At 42.3% G+C, this 18,001-nt stretch overlaps 1 protein-coding gene across 1 annotated transcript in view; it reads right to left on the bottom strand.

The window, feature by feature from the left end:
* LOC139389720 (fibrinogen C domain-containing protein 1-like) overlaps positions 1–18,001 on the bottom strand; it is a 156,269-nt gene that overhangs the window by 61,651 nt on the left and 76,617 nt on the right. The window contains exon 5 of the mRNA XM_071136627.1: positions 716–812. Within this exon, the coding sequence (XP_070992728.1) occupies positions 716–812 (97 nt within the window). The remainder of the gene's footprint in view (positions 1–715; positions 813–18,001) is intronic.

Here is an 18,001-nt window from a genome sequence, read left to right as displayed (position 1 = left end):
CCTGCCTCTGATTGAGAACCATACCAGGCCAAACGCAAAACACAACATAGAAAACGGAACATAGACAAACCCACCCAACTCACGCCCTGACCATACTAAAACAAAGACATAACAAAGGAACTAAGGTCAGTACGTGACACGACTGTTCAAAAAGATGATATGATATGAGGTTATGATTAATAAGTCGACTGCTTATAGATGTGATAGGTAAAGACCTTTAGGAGTTTAATTCGGGAGATGGTAACTCTTTAATGAACCGCTCTCATGTTGTTCCAGATCCTAATGAGTTAATTGTTACATGATTCATTTAATTGGGTACAATTAAACATAGTTTGTTGATTAGATAAATAACAGTCCTTAGATTAATTTTAAAGTCAAGTCACGACAATGAATGAAACCTGAGAGGCTTATGCTGCTCAGTGTTAAATCGATTTCCAAGATTTTGACCCAAAAGTTATTCTTCCAGTGTTGCAGGTAAGAAAAATGACTATTTTCCTGAAAACCCAGCATAACTTCTATGCAAGCCTAAATTTGATCCAGCTGTCTTATCTACCTTGAATTATTCTAGTGTGTAGAACAAGTTTTAGAATCCTACACCAAATAAAATGTTCTCCTTTCTTCTGGGCAGACTTTGGGAATGTGACAAGAACGTGGAGTGTTATTGAACCAATAGACTGAGTTATTCATGGTATTGATCCTATTTGTGAGTGCTCACCAAGCCAGTGCTCTCCAGTAATCTTGCCGAAACCGTTGCGGTATGCGTCCCATGCTCGGAAGAAGTTCACTGCGCCATCCTCTCTGCGCTGAATGACCTGGGAGGATAAACAGAAAAAGAAAAACACCCCATATGATTACCATGGCAACATTTCGATATATTGTTTTGTGATCATAAGTGCCTAAATGCAACCTAATCCAGGGCAGTATTCATTAGTGCACACCATAGCAAAATGTTTTGCAACAGAAAACGAAAATGACCGTGTCTTATTGGAAGAGCTCGAGTAGTCTCTCCCTGTTTCAGTCTGTTTTCTTCTGTTTGGTGCCTAGTGAATAGGACTCTGAATATTTGGTTTTCGCCAGCCCCATTTGGTGTAAATGACATTGACATATTTGGTGCTGCTTTAAATGACGTGCAGTTTATAAAGGCTTCATGAAGCCTTAATAAAGCATTCATGAACAGAACATGAATGTGTCACAAATCATCTATAAACATATGTCATGCTCGATAAAAGGGTTCATAAAATAACCACCCTGCACACTCTTGGCATATGTGTTATATTATTATTATTGTATTAATATTATTATTATTCTACAATGTAGATAATAGTAAAAATAAAGATAAGCCCTTGAATGAGTAGGTGTGTCCAAACTTTTGACTGGCACTGTATCTCATGATAATGACATAACAAAAGATGTTTTGATTATTGATAGTATGACTGATGCAGCCGAGTCCACAGTGGATCAGCACATATGTTTTTATTGATTGCTTCACTAAGGGATAGTACATTTCATGCTAACATTATGCTTTCATTTGTGTTTGGAGCTCATTATCAGTTTATAAGTTAGAATGTTAGCAAGCTAAAAGTCCCTTACAATGAGCTAAGACATCTTGGCACATATATTTATTTATTTTATTTTACCTTTATTTAGCCAGGTAGGCAAGTTGAGAACAAGTTCTCATTTACAATTGCGACCTGGCCAAGATAAAGCAAAGCAGTTCGACACATACAACAACACAGAGTTACACATGGAGTAAAACAAACATACAGTATAAACAAGTCTATATACGATGTGAGCAAATGAGGTGAGATAAGGGAGGTAAAGGCAAAAAAATATATATATTCCCTCGTGGGGCATTTGAGCCCTGAATGATGCCTGACAGGAAGCCCTGTTTCCCAGACTGTTTGCAACTGCCAAGACCACAGCCAATCTCATGAAAGCAACAAGGCAACTAACTTGGCTAGTCTTGTGAGTCAGCCTGCTAATTAGCTAGTTATCTAGGTTGTCTTGTTAGCTAGCTTGTTATGTATGCTGGTTGTTAGCTTACATACCCGATATGCGTATACAATAATTGCAGATTAGCAGTCAGTGCATTACGTACAGTGCATTGGGAAAGTATTCAGACCACTTAACTTTTGCACATTTTCTTTTTACCTTACAGCCTTATTCTAAAATGGATTAAATATACAAATCCTGTTCAATCTGCTCTGAAGACCCCATTGTAATTACTTCGCCACCATGGCCTATTTATTGCCTTAACTCCCTTATTTGACCTTATTTGCACTCACTGTATATAGACTTTTTTTTTACCTACAAATACCTAGGTGTCTGGTTAGACTGTAAACTCTCCTTCCAGACCCACATCAAACATCTCCAATCCAAAGTTAAATCTAGAATTGGCTTGCTATTTCGCAACAAAGCATCCTTCACTCATGCTGCCAAACATACCCTTGTAAAACTGACCATCCTACCAATCCTCGACTTCGGCAATGTCATTTACAAAATAGCCTCCAATACCCTACTCAACAAATTGGATGCAATCTATGACAGTGCAATCCGTTTTGTCACCAAAGCCCCATATACTACCCACCATTGCGACCTGTACGCTCTCGTTGGCTGGCCCTCGCTTCATACTCGTCGCCAAACCCACTGGCTCCATGTCATCTGCTAGGTAAAGTCCCCCCTTATCTCAGCTCGCTGGTCACCATAGCATCACCCACCTGCAGCAAACTCTCCAGCAGGTATATATCTCTGGTCACACCCAAAACCAATTATTTCTTTGGCCGCCTCTCCTTCCAGTTCTCTGCTGCCAATGACTGGAACGAACTACAAAAATCTCTGAAACTGGAAACACGTATCTCCCTCACTAGCTTTAAACACCAGCTGTCAGAGCAACTCACAGATTACTGCACCTGTACACATCCCATCTATAATTTAGCCCAAACAACTACCTCTTTCCCTACTGTATTTATTTTGCTCCTTTGTACCCCATTATTTGTATTTCTACTTTGCACGTTCTTCCACTGCAAATCTACCATTCCAGTGTTTTACTTGCTATATACTTGCTTTTATTTACTTTGCCACCATGGCCTTTTTTTCCCTTTACCTCCCTTATCTCACCTCATTTGCTCACATCGTATATAGACTTGTTTCTACTGTATTATTGACTGTATGTTTGTTTTACTCCACGTGTAACTCTGTGTTGTTGTATGTGTCGAACTGCTTTGCTTTATCTTGGCCAGGTAGCAATTGTAAATGAGAACTTGTTCTCAACTTGCCTAACTGGTTAAATAAAGGTGAGATAAAAATAAATCAAATTTTAAAAAATTAGCTAGCTATAACTGGCATGTTCACGTATCGCCAACCAGGATCAAACTGACCATGACCAATCTATTTGGGTGGTCTTAACCAATCATAGCACAGTATGATATGGCAGTAAAATGCATCCAATTACAATTCAGTATGTTTACACATATGAATATTACATCCCTTCTTTTAAAACAAAAGAAAAATGTTTACATATTCTAAGCATTTCTTTTGAATACATGCTCTGTAGTTTGAACTCAAGGTAAGTAACCATTTATATTGCATACAATACCAACTGAATCAACATAGACTCAAAACTAGAAACAATAATCCAACATACTGTTACTTTTCAAACAAGGGATTCTTGGCAACTCAGCTTTCACTGCATAAATAACATCTTAGCATTTCAAACAAATACAATACCAAAGCATTTCAAGTGAACTTTCAAATAACACGTTTACAGTCTGGAACTCTTTTAGGGCAGCTATCCGCCTACACCCTTTGACATTTCACAGGTCTAGGACAGCTCTGGGCTTGACCTCTCTTCCTGACCTTGTGCGATATGATGCTGAGCATGCTTCTGTGTCAGTCAACAGTTATTGTGCTGTTGCAGGTAAGTATGTTGTGCTGTGTGTATGTTTAGTCCATTACGTTCTCTTTCAGGGGAACAGTTCATCTCATCAGTGTGCTTTTCTTTTGTGTTCAGTAGGTGACGACGATTGCGGCGGTACACCGCTCCTTCTGCGGTGCGGACGGTCGAACTCGTTACCTGTATAAAAGACACCTGTCCACACACTCAATCAAACAGAATCCAACCTCTCCACAATGGCCAAGACCAGAGAGCTGTGTAAGGACATCAGAGTTAAAATTGTATACCTGCACAAGGCTGGGATGGGCTACAGGACAATAGGCAAGCAGCTTGGTGAGAAGGCAACAACTGTTGGCACAATTATTAGAAAATGGAAGAAGTTCAAGATGACGATCAATAACCCTCGGTCTGGGGCTCCATGCAAGATCTCACCTCGTGGGGCATAAATTATCATGAGGAAGGTGAGGGATCAGCACAGAACTACATAGCAGGACCTGGTCAATGACCTGAAGAGAGCTGGGACCAGAGAGTTTGCCAATGACCATCTGGATGATCCAGAGGAGGAATGGGAGAAGGTCATGTGGTCTGATGAGACAATAATATAGTTTTTTTGGGCTAAACTCCACTCGCCGTATTTGGAGAAAGAAAAAGGATGAGTACAACCCCAAGAACACCATCCCAACCGTGAAACATGGAGGTGGAAACATCATTCTTTGGGGATGCTTTTCTACAAAGGGGACAGGACGACTGCACCATATAGATGGGAGGATGGGGCCATGTATTGCGAGATCTTGGCCAACAACCTCCTTCCCTCAGTAAGAGCATTGAAGATGGGTCGCGGCTGGGTCTTCCAGCATGACAACGACCCGAAACACAAAGCCAGGGCAACTAAGGAGTGGCTCCGTAAGAAGCATCTCAAGGTCCTGGAGTGACCTAGCCAGTCTCCAGACCTGAACCCAATAGAAAATCTTTGGAGGGAGCTAAAAGTCCATATTGCCCAGCTACAGCCCCGAAACCTGAAGGATCTGGAGGTCTGTATGGAGGAGCGGGCCAAAATCCCTGCTGCAGTGTGTGCAAACCTGGTCAAGAACTACAGGAAACGTATGATCTCTGTAATTATTGTATACAGTATTAGTATTATTGACTGTATGTTTTGTTTATTCCATGTGTAACTCTGTGTTGTATGTGTCGAATTGCTCCGCTTTATCTTGGCCACGTAGCAGTTGCAAATGAGAACTTGTTCTCAACTAGCCTACCTGGTTAAATAAAGGTGAAATAAAAATAAAATAAAAGTAATTGCAAACAAACGTTTCTGTACCAAATATTAAGTTCTGCTTTTCTTTACTTATGTCATGCAATACAATTCAAATTAATTACTTAAAAATCATACAATATGATTTTCTGGATTTTTGTTTTAGATTCTGTGTCTCACAGTTGAAGTGTACCTATGATAAAAATTACAGACCTCTACATGCTTTGTAAGTAGGAACACCTGCAAAATCGGCAGTGTGTCAAATACATGTTCTCCCCACTGTATATGCTGTAGTAGTCCACTGTTACGATGTAGTCCTCGCTGTTCCATGTAAACAGATCGGGTGCCACGATCTGCCAGGGTCGGTCTGGGATACAGCGAGATAACATTGGCTCTTTGGTGTTTAAGGGGCGTCGTTCAAGACATACAGTATGGTGCATTTACCAACAATGTCCTCTATTTGTTTGCACATTCCGGGCCAAAACAAAATGTCCCGTGCTCTCTGTTTGCACTTTTCCATGCCCATGTGTCCAGCATGGATCTTTGTCAAAATCTCTTCTCTGAGACTGGTAGGAATAATGATTTTCTCTCCTTTGAAAATTATACCGTTGATCTGTGATAGTTCATCACGATGGTTCCAGAATTCTGAGACGCTGTGAGGGCATTTTCTCCTCTCTCTCCTTCTTTCCTCCCAAGGAGGGGGAGGAAAGAATCAGTGGCAGCTAGTAGGCCGGTGACGACGGCCGCCGAGCGCCACCGGAACGGGAAGGGAAGCAACCTTCGGTAGGAGTCGAGCGCCACCTGAACGGGAAGGGAAGCAACCTTCAGTAGGAGTTGTGACACATGCCTTCACTGAGGCTGCTGTCCTTATAGGTAAGAAACTTACTGGAGAGTGTGTCTGCGACAGGGATGAGTGATTGTGAAGTCGTATTTTTGTAGTTGAAGGATAATTCTCTGTAGCCTTAGCGGGGCTGCGGCTAGTGGTTTCCTCATAATTTACTCAAGGGGCTTGTGGTCGGATTCCACAATGACTTGTTGTCCATATATGTACTGATGGAATCGTTTACATCCGAACAGAATGGCGTAGAGCTCCTTTTCGATTTGAGCGTAGTTGATTTCAAAGTCTGTGAGAGATTTGGAAGCGTAACCGATCGGCTTTCCTTCTTGCAGTAGCACTGCACCTAGTCCATACTTCGACGCGTCCACTTGGAGTCTGAGCTCTTTGTCGGGGTCGTAGTAGGCAAGGATTGGTCCTGGTTCTCTCGTGATCAAGTCTTTCACATTCTGGAAAGCAATGTTGTGTTGCTTGTCCCAGAGAAACTCACTGGACTGCTTTAGCAGTTCACGCAGGGGTGCATTAGCATTGGAGAGGCTGGGTGCGAACTTGGCTAAGTAGTTGACCATGCCAAGCACTGTTTCCAGCTCTGCACGGTTCTTTGGTGGCTCCAATTCTTTTATGGCTAAGATCTTCTGTGGATCTGGCTTGATTCCAGTCGCTGTGAGAAGATGTCCGAAGTAGCTGACCTCTATAGCGCCGACTGTGCTCTTCTCGGGGTTGAGCCGGGCTCCTCTCTCGCGGGACCTTTGCAGCATCGCGCGGAGGTTTCGGTCGTGCTCCTCTTTGGTTCAACCATAGACAAAGATGTTGTCCACAATTGCCACAACTCTGTCGAGGCCTTCGTACACTTTGTCGATCTTTCTCTGAAACTCATCTTGGGCTGAGATAATCCCAAAAGGCAGGCGAAGGAACCTGTAGTGTCCAAACGGTGTGTTGAATGTTGTGAGCTTGATAGCCCAGTAGCCTGATCTAGCGTCCATGACACTGAAGTAGTGTGCTCCCGCTAGCTTGTGTGTTTCGCCATCTAGCGTCGGTAAAGGAAAATGGGGGCGTTTGATAGCCTTGTTCAAGTCTCTTGGGTCGAGACATACTCAGAGCTTGCCTGTGCATGGTTTGTCCACCACCACTAATGCGTTCACCCATTCAGTCAGTTCTGTAACCTTGGTGACTATGTCAGATTGCTCCATGCTCTCCAACTCTTTCTTCAGATGGGCACTGAGAGCAAGGGGAATCTTTCTCGGTGGGTAAGCCACAGGGGTTGAGTCTGGGTCAAGGTGAATTGTACATTCTCCTGGGAATAATCCTATTCCTGTAGAAACATCAGCCAACTCCTCCAGTACATTGTCTGTCTCTTCTGGTCTTGTCACTGATAAAACTAGCTTGATGAGGTCCATGTCTAAACATGCTTTAAGACCTAGCTCTGCAGGTGCTCTAGTGTCAACAACATAAAAGTCCAACATCATGTCACTTTCCTTGTATTTACCTTTTACTGGGAGCTGTTCACCACCATAACTAGTCAGTCTGCACGTACTTTTGCAAAGTGATTACATTTACCACATTTAGTACACTGTTTGCCTTTAGCTGGTCAATTTCCTTGTTCGCCATGCACTTTGTATCCACAATATCCACATGTTTTGGGGCGTTTTGAGTCTGTGTCGCTCTGTTTTGGAGTTATGTCTCTCTCTGTTCTAAAACACGCTCTCTGTGCACCGGAGGTGTGCTTTGATGTCTGCCTGACTGCGTGCACTGCTTGTTCACCTGATGCGCTCCTGCTGCTGCTCTAAATGGTTTTCATCTGAGCCTGTGCTAGCTCGTGAGTTCTGGCTATGTCGATAGCTGTATCCAGCGTTACCTCAGACCCAACATTCAAAAGTTTCTCTCTCACTTGCGGTGAGTGTATTCCAAATACAATACGGTCCCTGACCATCTCATCCTTGTTTGCATAATCAGTCTTTCACAAGCAGACGCAGCTCTGTCACAAACTGTTCAAAAGACTCGCTATCTCCCTGTACTTTCTCATGGAATTTGTACCTAGCGAATATCGTATTGGTCTTCTGCACAACATATGCTTCAAAACGATCCTAGTATGATCTTCAGTACCTTTGATTCAGCCTCGGTTATTGTCCATGTGCTGTAGATATCTCATTTTTTTCACCGATCAGAGGAGCAGGTAGCTGCATTTTTCCTCTTCTCCTCTGTCCTTCAGAGGACCCGTGAACATTAGCTCCACATGCTGTTTGTACTTACGCCATGCATCGGGTGAGTTTGTAGACTCCCAGTCCATTGGAGGTGAAGGAACTCCAGAAAAATCCATATTTTAAGACCTTTTATTCTGACACCATGTCTTGTTTTGCACGCTTTGTACAAAATAATAAAATGCAGTACTACAGGATATTTCTTAAAGTAGCTCTTTATTAGCTAGTTATAACCGGCATGTTCGCATATTGCCAACCAGGATCAAATTAGCTAGCAAGCTAACTAATTCAGCATCTAAGGGTAGCTAGCTAGAGCTACTTTAGCTACCATAGCTAACTTAGTCTGACAGTTCTGGACTGTCTCAGACACTATTTCCCTCGTTAGCTAACATTAGCTAAGTTAGCTGGCTAGCTAAGGTGGAAAAGCTACATTTGACTTATTCTCTATCTGGGTTAATTTAACCAAGATATTCTGCAGGGTTATCTCATGTGTGCATGGTAATTGATTGAGTTAACTCAGTTAGCATTGTCTGACAGTAGATAGCTAACGTTAGAGGTACCTTACCTTTCTAATATTTATTTGTTTCTGTTCTTAAATGCATAGGTCAAGTCAAAAGTTTGGGAGTAAGTCAAACTGAGAAATTCCTTTTTGAGAGTGGGTTAAGAGCTTTTGGGGGGGGGGGGGGGACACTGATTTTCATTGACCCTGCGACTGGGTTTGAGTGGTTCTCTCAAACGGGTTTTTTCTTCCTTAGGGTTGAAACCTCTCATTGTTTGTATTTGAAAATACAACCATTGTAACAGAAGGGGGCAACGCTCAGGGGCTGTGTGTGTTTGAGTGAGAAAGGCACAGAGGAGAGCCAACCAGTAAAAGCACAGCCCCCTTCATTATTGAAACATTGTGCTGACAACATCAAAGAGCCATTCCAGACTGAAGTCAGGAGGACTTCAATAGTTAGGTGTTAGCTAGACTAGTGATTAACTGCAATGGAAAATTAATTGTCTGGCTACAACATAACACAATTTGCAGTCATATGGGGCAGAGTCTCACAAGAATTTGAAACCTCATTGGTTGTGGATACAGTGGGAATGTGTGGATTTGAGCAAGTGTGATGCCATTAATGTTTGTGGATATGTACGTAAAGGTTAAGTAATCTGTTGATTTTGTCAATGTACAGTGCCTTGCGAAAGTATTCGGCCCCCTTGAACTTTGCGACCTTTTGCCACATTTCAGGCTTCAAACATAAAGATATAAAACTGTATTTTTTTGTGAAGAATCAACAACAAGTGGGACACAATCATGAAGTGGAACGACATTTATTGGATATTTCAAACTTTTTTAACAAATCAAAAACTGAAAAATTGAGCGTGCAAAATTATTCAGCCCCCTTAAGTTAATACTTTGTAGCGTCACCTTTTGCTGCGATTACAGCTGTAAGTCGCTTGGGGTATGTCTCTATCAGTTTTGCACATCGAGAGACTGAATTTTTTTCCCATTCCTCCTTGCAAAACAGCTCGAGCTCAGTGAGGTTGGATGGAGAGCATTTGTGAACAGCAGTTTTCAGTTCTTTCCACAGATTCTCGATTGGATTCAGGTCTGGACTTTGACTTGGCCATTCTAACACCTGGATATGTTTATTTTTGAACCATTCCATTGTAGATTTTGCTTTATGTTTTGCTTTATTGTCTTGTTGGAAGACAAATCTCCGTCCCAGTCTCAGGTCTTTTGCAGACTCCATTAGGTTTTCTTCCAGAATGGTCCTGTATTTGGCTCCATCCATCTTCCCATCAATTTTAATGATGCTGCCACCACCATGTTTGACAGTGTTTGACAGTGGGGATGGTGTGTTCAGGGTGATGAGCTGTGTCGCTTTTACGCCAAACATAACGTTTTGCATTGTTGCCAAAAAGTTCAATTTTGGTTTCATCTGACCAGAGCACCTTCTTCCACATGTTTGGTGTGTCTCCCAGGTGGCTTGTGGCAAACTTTAAACAACACTTTTTATGGATATCTTTAAGAAATGGCTTTCTTCTTGCCACTCTTCCATAAAGGCCAGATTTGTGCAATATACGACTGATTGTTGTCCTATGGACAGAGTCTCCCACCTCAGCTGTAGATCTCTGCAGTTCATCCAGAGTGATCATGGGCCTCTTGGCAGCATCTCTGATCAGTCTTCTCCTTGTATGAGCTGAAAGTTTAGAGGGACGGCCAGGTCTTGGTAGATTTGCAGTGGTCTGATACTCCTTCCATTTCAATATTATCGCTTGCACAGTGCTCCTTGGGATGTTTAAAGATTGGGAAATCTTTTTGTATCCAAATCCGGCTTTAAACTTCTTCACAACGGTATCTCGGACCTGCCTGGTGTGTTCCTTGTTCTTCATGAGGCTCTCTGCGCTTTTAACGGACCTCTGAGACTATCACAGTGCAGGTGCATTTATACGGAGACTTGATTAATTTTGCACGCCCAATTTTTCAGTTTTTGATTTGTTAAAAAAGTTTGAAATATCCAATAAATGTCGTTCCACTTCATGATTGTGTCCCACTTGTTGTTGATTCTTCACAAAAAATACAGTTTTATATCTTTATGTTTGAAGCCTGAAATGTGGCAAAAGGTCGCAAAGTTCAAGGGGGCCGAATACTTTCGCAAGGCACTGTATGTTTTTGTTGACAAAAAAACAAAAAGTTAAAAAATATTTTAAAAAAAAGTCATTGTCTGCTTCATTGTGTTGGCTCTTGGGGTCTGCTCACAGATGTTTATGGTCATTAGTGTCACACTGAGTGTCACACTTTGCTCCTACTCTGGATTATCTTGACTTGTCGTTTGGCTGCCCCTGTTACAATAAACATTGTTACTTCACACAGCCTGCACTTGGGTCTTACCTTGATACCTGATAATTAGTGGATTGGCATTGGAGCAAGGTATTCTACTTGGGGCACAGGGTGTGTGCGGTTCAAATCCTATCATGTGTTTATCAACTTTCCCACTGCGCCCCAGCATGGGAATTTCTACAGACCCCGGTTTATCAGCTGCCAGAAACAGAATCACTCACAGTAAGACTATTTTTTTTCCACTGAGCAATGCAGATAAGTATCTGCTCATTTATGTAGTGTGAGAAGTGACAGGAGGATGCTAAAATGCTCTTAAGGCACTACTTATAGCTCTGATAAACTGACTTTCTTTTATGCATTTGGGCCTGCTTTTTGCCTACAGTACGTTGCTCGTTTGCCTTTAGCTCAACTACAGAAGCGCGTTCTGGTACGCTTTCATTCTATCGCAACAATTTATTTTAAATATAAATGTTACATGTTGGGGATTGTGAAAAGTGCTTTATGAATGAAATAGTTAGGCAGGTAGCCTTAGGCAGGTAGCAGGTATTTTCTTCATTACCATGCTGATTTCAAGATGTATTTGATTTAGACATTGAAAACATGTTGTTTAGTGTATTTACTACATTTAGTATGTGTTTTTTTTTCTCTGTGAAGTAAATTCATTTAAATTTGTGATTTGGTTTATGTAGATACATTTCAGTGTAACACACAGTAACCCAAAACTTGATCAATTTGCATATTCATACTGAGTTAGCAGCAAACAGACTATTCGTCAGCTTCAGTTTGCCCCCAAAATTATTTGCATTAAAAAATATGAACTTGCTGCAAATTTTTGGCAAACAGTAGAATGTTCGCCACAAGTTTCCCAGAATTGTTTGCTAGAAGTTCACAAGTTGCTGCAAATTTACCGCAACAATTTGTCTGTGAAAATATGAGCTTGCCTCAAATTGTGGGAAACCTTAGGCCAACTGTTTTACAGTAAGGTTTTGGATTTTACATTTTTTTATATTTTTTTATTTACTTTTGAGTTCTGGGAAAGACCTAAGAGTGTAGTTGCCCTTTAATTCAGTGCTCATGACCTGCACTGTTTGGTTAGCGGTGTTTCTGTAGTTCAGTAAGCGCACATCTGATGAGTTTCAAATGCCCACTTGTGGCACCACAAGACAGTGAAAAAACTAGTAAGTTCACCATTATTGATTGTAATTTAAATGAGTTTGTAGTAAAGTGAGTTAGATTACAGAGATACCTCAATCATTATTTCAAATAATTTTGGTGACTTCACTGCAATAGTTAAAGGTTAAATATATATATTTTTTAATTGATAGCTAGCTAATGAAATGCAGCTAGCTAGTAGGCTCCGCTAAATAAGAATCCCCCTAGAAACAGCCACGTCTCAGTCACATCGTGAGATTTGTAAATGAAAGAGGACTATAATAAATCAAATCAAATGGAGTTTCCCATATACTCATTTAGATTATTTCTGGCGAAACACAGATTTTTAAATGTTTTTATTTGATTTCACCTTTATTTATTTAACCAGGTAGGCTAGTTGAGAACAAGTTCTCATTAGCAACTGCGATCTGGCCAAGATAAAGCATAGAAATTCGACACATACAACACAGAGTTACACATGGAATAAACAAATAACAATCAATAATACAGTAGAACAAAAGAAAACAAAAAGTATATACAGTGAGTGCAAATGAGGTAAGATAATGGAGTTAAGGCAATAAATAGGCCATGGTGGCAAAGTAATTTCAACATAGCAATTAAACACTGGAATGGTAGATGTGCAGAAGATGAATGTGCAAGTAGAGATACTGGGGTGCAAAGGAGCAAGATAAATAAATAAATACAGTATTGGGATGAGGTAGGCAGACAGATGGGCTGTTTACAGATGGGCTATGTACAGGTGCAGTGATCTGTGAGCTGCTCTGACAGCTGGTGCTTAAAGCTAGTGAGGGAGATATGAGTCTCCAGCTTCAGAGATTTTCACAGTGCCCTTATCCAAATGCTGTGACGAAGGCATTTCCTAACAGAACTGCTAACTTTATTTGTTGTTACTTTTAAGATTTAACCAACATGCAGAACCTCCAGCAGGCAGAGAGGCAAGAACCCTTCGCCTGCCAGGTCAGGATCAAGTTACGCTAGTCACAGCCCTGTGTAATGTTCAATGTAATTGCATTGCTGGACTTTTTGAATCAATGCATTTGAACAAATGTACAAATAAAATAAAGTATGGTTTAAACATGTTTTAGCTGTTAGTGAATTTTCTAAGTGTTAATACATTTGTGTTAACATCATTTAGCTGTATGTATGTGTCATGAATCACCAAAGCTGTCTGACTTTCTAGTAAGTATCGCGTCATATAATACAAGGCATTTATTCATGTGTTATGAATGAGCAAAGGGGTCTGACTTTAAAGTAAGTACAGGCCTCATCCAATATAGAGTCTTATGGATGTGTTATGAATGACCGAAGATGTCCCACTTCAAACTATTACAGGACACTACATAAAGTGTAATTAAATAGGTTATTAAGGTTCGCTGATTTATGAAGGACAACCACAGAGTCGTAATTCCAGCTAATCCCTGCCCATTTCCACAATTTATCAGTGGTGTAAAGTAGGGATGCACGATATATCGGAAATGGGCCGATATTAGCTAAGAATGCCAACATTGGTATCGGCCCGATGTCTAGTTTAACGCCGATGTGAAAAACCAATGTCAAAGCTGACGTGGATGCCTATACCACGTAGGTACATGACGCCATGTAAAATTTTCAGCTACACGTGCAACACAGCATTCCTAACCTAGCCCACAATGTCTGCTGTGTGGATCGAGCAGTCAATAAGTTGCGCAGTCATTTGAAAGAGTAAGAAAATCTCAGCGAGACAACTCAAAGGCGAAATCCATTAACGCCAAGATAATGGAGTTCATTGCCCTTGACAATCAACCATTCTCTGTCGTGGGTGATGTTGGCTTTTGCGACTGGTCAAGCATCAATACACACTAATGTTAACAAGTGCGCTATTGTTCCGATGTTGCCCTACCGGAGTTACACAGTAATAGTGTCACTGCTATTAGCTTCACGACATACTATGGAAGGCCGTTTGGGTCTTTGCGTGTCAAAAAAGATACACGTCAAATAACACTATTTGACGGTTAAATAAGCTTTTAATCTGACACGTCAAGTAACACAGTTATATTATAGAATGTTGTGTGTTCTGAATTTGCACGTGCAAGCCAAGCGCCACCACTACTTTCAGTAGCATTATCAAAGCTGTACAAAGTCTGCAAACAAGCAAATACCGGCCACGAACGATGTGTTTACAATACCGCGTTGGTAATAAAGCATTATTTGTTCGACAGCAACTTCTGTGGTAGCTAGATAGCACCAATACAACCAGCCTGAAAACAATGATCATTTTCACTATACTTAGCAATGATTTAGGAGCTAGCCAGCTACTTAACCCTGTTGCCCAAAGCTAACGTTATAAGCAGCCAACTAGCTTCATCTAGCTAGTGAGGCTCGAGCTGACCGGGTTATGTGTTGTGAAATTAGGCACAAAAGTGGAATTTGCGGTTTGCCTTCAAAATAAAAGTACCTCTTTGAAAGTGATGCAGAAGGTGATGCAGAAGGCCATATTTAGACTAGATAATGTTAAACAAGGTTGGAATGTGAAACAATGAAATGGTGTATCAGTCTACTCGGTCACACCCACAGAAGACAACTGTGAAGAGTTTACGCAAATATTAGCATTGTAGCTGTTATCGCGGGACTGTGACTGTGAAATCACCTCCCCAGTCAGCCTATTGTGTGTATTGACAGCAGTGTGAACAGACAACACAGAGTTACACATGGAGTAAACAATTAACAAGTCAATAACACAGTAGAAAAAAGAGAGAGTTTATATACATTGTGTGCAAAAGGCATGAGGTGGTAGGCGAATAATTACAATTTTGCAGATTAACACTGGAGTGATAAATGATCAGATGGCCATGTACAGGTAGAGATATTGGTGTGCAAAAGAGCAGAAAAGTAAATAAATATAAACAGTATGGGGATGAGGTAGGTAAAATTGGGTGGGCTATTTACCGATAGACTATGTACAGCTGCAGCGATCGGTTAGCTGCTCAGATAGCAGATGTTTGAAGTTGGTGAGGGAGATAAAAGTCTCCAACTCCAGCGATTTTTGCAATTCGTTCCAGTCACAGGCAGCAGAGAACTGGAACGAAAGGCGGCCAAATGAGGTGTTGGCTTTAGGGATGATCAGTGAGATACACCTGCTGGAGCGCGTGCTATGGGTGGGTGTTGCCATCGTGACCAGTGAACTGAGATAAGGCGGAGCTTTACCTAGCATGGACTTGTAGATGACCTGGAGCCAGTGGGTCTGGCGACGAATATGTAGCAAGGGCCAGCCGACTAGAGCATACAGGTCGCAGTGGTGGGTGGTATAAGGTGCTTTAGTAACAAAACGGATGGCACTGTGATAAACTGCATCCAGTTTACTGAGTAGAGTGTTGGAAGCTATTTTGTAGATGACATCGCCGAAGTCGAGGATCGGTAGGATAGTCAGTTTTACTAAGGTAAGTTTTGCGGCGTGAGTGAAGGAGGCTTTGTTGCGGAATAGAAAGCCGACTCTAGATTTGATTTTAGATTGGAGATGTTTGATATGAGTCTGGAAGGAGAGTTTACAGTCTAACCAGACACCTAGGTACTTATAGATGTCCACATATTCTAGGTCGGAACCATCCAGGGTGGTGATGCTAGTCGGGCGTGCGGGTGCAGGCAGCGAACGGTTGAAAAGCATGCATTTGGTTTTACTAGCGTTTAAGAGCAGTTGGAGGCCACGGAAGGAGTGTTGTATGGCATTGAAGCTCGTTTGGAGGTTAGATAGCACAGTGTCCAAGGACGGGCCGGAAGTATACAGAATGGTGTCGTCTGCATAGAGGTGGATCAGGGAATCGCCCGCAGCAAGCGCAAGATCATTGATATATAACAGAGAAAAGAGTCGGCCCGAGAATTGAACCCTGTGGCACCCCCAATGAGACTGCCAGAGGACCGGACAGCATGCCCTCCGATTTGACACACTGAACTCTGTCTGCAAAGTAGTTGGTGAACCAGGCAAGGCAGTCATCAGAAAAACCGAGGCAACTGAGTCTGCCGATAAGAATATGGTGATTGACAGAGTCGAAAGCCTTGGCAAGGTCGATGAAGACGGCTGCACAGTACTGTCTTTTATCGATGGCGGTTATGATATCGTTTAGTACCTTGAGCGTGGCTGAGGTGCACCCGTGACCGGCTCGGAAACCAGATTGCACAGCGGAGAAGGTACGGTGGGATTCGAGATGGTCAGTGACCTGTTTGTTGACTTGGCTTTCGAAGACCTTAGATAGGCAGGGCAGGATGGATATAGGTCTGTAACAGTTTGGGTCCAGGGTGTCTCCCCCTTTGAAGAGGGGGATGACTGCGGCAGCTTTCCAATCCTTGGGCATCTCAGACGATATGAAAGAGAGGTTGAACAGGCTGGTAATAGGGGTTGCGACAATGGCGGCGGATATTTTCAGAAATAGAGGGTCCAGATTGTCAAGCCCAGCTGATTTGTTTGGGTCCAGGTTTTGCAGCTCTTTCAGAACATCTGCTATCTGGATTTGGGTAAAGGAGAACCTGGAGGAGGCTTGGGCGAGTAGCTGCGGGGGAGGCGGAGCTGTTGGCCGAGGTTGGAGTAGCCAGGACTTTTGATACTTAAGTATATTTAAAACCAAATACTTTTAGACTTATACTCAAGTAGTATTTTACTGGGTGACTCACTTTTACTTGAGTAATTTTCTATTAAGGTATCTTTACTGTAATAGCTACTGTAAATTGAACAATGCAGCTTAAATTCTTGTTAATATCAGATATATCTATTTTCTGGGAAATGTTCTTGTTACTTACAACCTCATGCTAATCGCATTAGCCTATTTTAGCTCAACATTCCCGCAGGGAACCCCCCGATCCTGAAGATAAAGCACATGATTATATCATATTTGACATTGGTGATTATGTCACAGTCATGACACATTTACAAACTCTTTATAAAGCATGACATACAGTTATAGATGCCATGTGAGACTTATGTATTGCTTATGAAGGCTTTATGAAGTCATTATAAGCTGAATGTCATTTAAAGCGGGACCGAACAGTCCATATCATGTCAACATATTCTTCTCCTAAATGCCTAAGACACTGTTGTCATGTTCTTTGAATATTGGACCAAGGCGATGTTGAGTTCCACATAATTTTAATGATGGTGAATCTTAACAAAGACAAAAAACAAATAAACAATAAACTAACAAAGAACCGTGACTACAGAGATACGTGCACTAACTCAAAACAATATCCCATAACACACCCGCTCATCCTGCGGAACTGCCAGCATCGGTCTGGTGTGGGACGAAGAACCCGCAGATCCAGCCATGGACCCAGGCTGAACACAGTGCCTGGACCTAGGTGTAGAAGAAGACTCCTGCCATGGAGCAGGACTGGACGCCGTGTCTAGACTGAGCATTGGGGCAGAGAAGGGCTCCTGCCATGGAGCTGGACTGGACGACGTGTTCGGACTGGACATCGGCGCAGGGGAAGGCTCCCACCATGGAGCGGGACTGGACGCTGTGCCTGGACTGGGCGGAAGAAAACTCTGGCATTGGAGCTGAACTGGACGCCGTGCTCAGACTGGGCATCGGAGTAGGGGTAGGCTCTGGCCATGGAGCTGGAGGTTCCGGGCCGTGGACCGTCGCCGGAGGTTCTGGGCCATGGACCGTCGCCGGAGGTTCCGAGCCGGGGCCCGTCGCCGGAGGCTCTGGGCCGGGTGGCATCGGATGGCTAACACGCTCCTCAGGGCGAATACCGTGCATACTACGCCAAACTAACTGCTCTCTCGCTTCACTCTCCTCCAATTTATCCAACAACTCCTCGAATGTCTCTAACTCTCCCCTCCGTTCACTCTCCT

Source organism: Oncorhynchus clarkii, chromosome 30 (assembly GCF_045791955.1).
Source record: "Oncorhynchus clarkii lewisi isolate Uvic-CL-2024 chromosome 30, UVic_Ocla_1.0, whole genome shotgun sequence".
NCBI classification, from domain to species: Eukaryota; Metazoa; Chordata; class Actinopteri; order Salmoniformes; family Salmonidae; genus Oncorhynchus; species Oncorhynchus clarkii.
The sequence above is the reverse complement of the archived record's forward strand: the minus strand, read 5'-3'. Positions and strand labels throughout refer to the sequence as shown.